General features: G+C 37.5%; 1 protein-coding gene across 1 annotated transcript in view; it reads right to left on the bottom strand.

Annotated features, from left to right (window-relative positions):
- The window catches only part of LOC118479164 (rho GTPase-activating protein 17-like), an 11,990-nt gene that overhangs the window by 6,064 nt on the left and 1,921 nt on the right, over positions 1-4,005 (bottom strand). The window contains exon 2 of the mRNA XM_035973805.1: positions 1,112-1,240. Within this exon, the coding sequence (XP_035829698.1) occupies positions 1,112-1,223 (112 nt within the window). The 5' untranslated portion in view covers positions 1,224-1,240. The remainder of the gene's footprint in view (positions 1-1,111; positions 1,241-4,005) is intronic.

Genomic DNA, 4,005 nt, shown 5'->3' with positions numbered 1-4,005 from the left:
CCCCCCCCCCCCCCCCCCATTTGACTTGAAATCGCTTTAAATTTGGGACATTTTTCTAAACAGCAAAACAAGGTTAACCTTCAGCTTTAAAGTTTTTAAACTACTTGCTTTTTATTTTAAACACAAAAGTGGGAGTTTAGATATTGTTCAGCTTTTCAATTTTAATATAGGCAGATAAGACGTGGTAATTTCAATTTCCTAAATTTTAAAAACAAAATGGCCCCAGAATTTCCACACAAATCTCCAGAAAATGAACATCAAGAAAACAGAACAACTCAGTTTTCAAAAGAAGAAAGACATTAGACTCTGCTGGTAAACAACACCTCATACTGCTGTGCAGCACTGCAATATTCTTAACTTTAAAACCCCACAAAGGTGTAAGTCTCCAATAATGTATTATGAAAGAGAAGATGCTAACTGGCTACAAAAAACCATCTTGAATTTGTAAACCCCTTAAAACAAGTGCAAGGGGATTCAAAATGTACATATTACATATTGTTTAATACACATCTTAAATCAAGATCCCTTTTGCATAGTTGGTCTGAAGTCTGGAAAAATGTGGGCAATTTTAGAAATCCAGAGTTCCGAATTTATCCAGAAAATTAGCACTTCCAAGGAAGACTACGGGGGAAAAAACATCACAGTCAAATTCTTCATTGTTTTCAGAAAACACTCCTTGGGCCCTTCATGATTCAACGGTCTAATACAACATACATTTTAAAGACAGACAAATTTCTATAACACAGTACATGTAAAAATGAAGAGTGAAAATTCAACATCATTTTGTACACTCTTTGGCGCTCAATAGAGAATGAAAAGTTAAGTACAAATAAGTCATCCTTGAAAAGATTTGGGGTTCCAGACTTTAAAATTAAGATTTTTTTCAGTCACCAAAATATGACAGTTGTTATTTCCAATATAGTTTTCATATTTTTAAAAGTCTCTTGGAATCATTTTAAAAAATAAAACTGTAGTATTAGACACCTTGAAGTAATAAATATTTGAAAAAGAAAATGTACAATTATAATACACACATTATTATTTATATGAGTAAATATATGGATGATGACAAATTTATATATATATTTATTTTTTTTTAAATCACACTCACTTTCAACAGCCGCCTCTGTTCCATCTGGATCCATCCCATACTCTAAGCTTTCTGCTATAACAGAATCTTTTATTCCACCACTGTTGATATACTCATGTTCCATACTGGCCATCTCTCAGGAAACCAAATCTGCAACAATAGTAAGGAGCTGACGTAAATTACGTAGCAATATGACCACGAAAAACCTTTTTTTTGTCAGAAAGAGTTTGCAAATAGGTGCATGGAACTTTCTGAATTTTAGAAATCCATTAATAAACAAAAAAAAGTTACCAATTTTTTAATCAATTAATTTTTGGTACACTTTTATGTAATGAAAAAACCCCAAAATATGGGACGTTCTTTGAGGAGTTTCGAGACAATATTCGTTATAACTCGCTCATTTCTCGAAGTATTTAAATGAAACTTGGCAAACCAGTACATTTTCTAGTGCAGAATCTAGTCCTGCTTTCAGATTTTTCATAGCTATCCTATTTTTTAAGTTATGAACACGTTTGTTTTGGTATTGTTTGTTTTGGTAAGTGTTCTTGCGGTGCTCTCAACTGCATAAGGTCATATGAGCGCGCGGGACACACCTAATATTTTCAGATGGTAGGAAATTTTGAATTTTGTGCGGGTGGCGGCTGAAGCCTACTTTTATCGATTTTAGACCACCAAGGGATCATTAACATGCGCAACTTGCACACGGGCCCTCCGAGATTTTTCGCCCTTGTCCGAGAAGGCTATGAGTAGATCTTTCCTACCAGAAGATCAGGGGTGTGGCAGAAAGACAGCAGTTAGGAGGAGCCTAGGAGTAGCAGTAGAAAGGCTGCAGAAAGAGTCAGGAGCCCAGAGGAGGGGGCAAAGGAGGTGAGGGGGTGGGGGCAGAAAATGGAAACGAAAGCAGACAACAGAACATTGCTAGAGAGCAGGAAAGCAGGTGAAAGGAGTCAATTTTAGAGAAGAAATTTTTCGGTCGCTACCCGAATTCGAACCCGGGACCTTTGAATGAGAGGCCAACACCTTAACCTCTAAGCCACGAGAGCCCCCTGAACATGTCTATAGGTATGTGGTGGTTTTCGGTGCGTTTTGAGACAATATTTGTCATAGCTCGCCTACTTCTTGGAGTATGAAATGAAACTTGGCAGTCTAGTACAGTTTTTAATGCAGAATCTAGTCATGCTGTCAGATTTTTAATATCTATCATACTTTTTAAGTTGTAAAGACATTGACAGGTAAAAAAGGGGCGTTCTTTACAGATTTACAAAGATTATCAGTCATATCTTCTCCAAAAGTCATGATATTTGAATGAAACTTGGCAACATAAAAGGTTCCTCCTCGCCAAGCAATGCTCTGGATCAATTTGTCACAAAAATGTAAGTAGAGAGCTGGATTTATTAGTCTAATAAATCCAGTTCTCTACAAGTAAAAGCATGCATACTTTGTAATAGAAAATAAGATCGTCTCTCTGTATATCCATTGTTGGACAGTGTCCTATTGTGTGGTAGATTTATAGCGTTTAGATAATAATATAGTTTACAAGTCATAGGAATATTTCGCATGTGTAGGCTACAACTCATACTATAAATGTAACACTTATTTACCCCCCCCCCTCCTTCTCTCTCTCTCTCTCTCTCTCGCACGCACACATACACACACACACATGCACGCAGGCGCACTCACGCATGCACGCGTGAACGATAACAATGTATAAACGGGACTACCTTCCCAGACTGGACTAAATAAGTACCATACTCTTTAATAACAATCTTAATGCCTCACTTTTCAAAACAGAGCAAACAGGACGAGTCCAAGTGTGTGCTTTCCCAAGAGGGGGGAATAGGCTTTCATAACGCAAACACAATGCCTACCACTTCTCAAGATGTTTGCTTTTCTGTTTCTATTCTTTTGTAATGCAATCAAGAAAATAAAAATGACTACATCTGTTGTATTGTGACTAAATTGCAACAAAAATACAAGTTATCAAGGCCCCCATTTAGTTGTCAAGTATCCTTTCCAATTCACATAAGCGGCGCCTCGTTTGTAGCACCCGAGGCGACCGATGGCTGATGACGTCACTCAGAGGAAATTTCACAGCCACCGGTCATTCACCCAGCATGCGCAAATGGCAATGCCGCTTTTCCCTTAGTTACTCCCACATTTTTAAAGATTACACAAAAACCGCTAATCACAGAAGCACGAAATTTTAAGGGAATAAAGAAAAATGGTGTACAATGTATCAGTCAGTTTGACAAATCACAGCTCCGAAAAATCTTCAAAGCGCACCACATCAACCGCTTTCGCAAACGTTTTCGACTGCTTCTTGGATGGGTACAAAGTTGTCAATCTGAATACTACGAGATTGACCTCTTTTCGGATTGGCTGCCAAGTTTCATTCATATCCATTCACGAGAAGCGGCATAAGAGTTTTGAGTTGAAGACAACAACCTTTGTGTTATTTCGTCCCACGAAACATCCCGGCGGCGGGGGCCAAAAATCGGAAGAACAAAACGCGCTCGGTGGGCATAGCTAAATTACTCATTAATGAAATGGCTTGCATGATAAAGTTATAAAATCAACATTTTCAAAATACAGTCAGATCTGCTTTAATAACCACCTGTACAAGACAATCACCTGTACAAAAACAATCACTTCCCACATGCATCTTTTTTCTATTAAAATGACAGTCCATGAGGACCACCTATCTAAGTTGGCCACTTCCTCAACAATGGTAGTAGATTCGTTCAACTGACTACAAATTTAAGAACATCAAAGGTACTTTTGTCTGTAAAAGACTTTTAAAGAGGACATCAGTTTTGTCTTCTTCCATCAATAGACTAGAAAGTTTCCTAACATGAAACAACAATAAGTATCTAAAAATACAAAATTACATCTTGACAAAAGCCAGGTAGTTGGGG

This window comes from Aplysia californica, unplaced genomic scaffold, assembly GCF_000002075.1.
Source record: "Aplysia californica isolate F4 #8 unplaced genomic scaffold, AplCal3.0 scaffold00031, whole genome shotgun sequence".
NCBI lineage: Eukaryota > Metazoa > Mollusca > Gastropoda > Aplysiida > Aplysiidae > Aplysia > Aplysia californica.
Note: the sequence above shows the minus strand (reverse complement) of the source record. Positions and strands in the feature narration are given on the sequence as shown.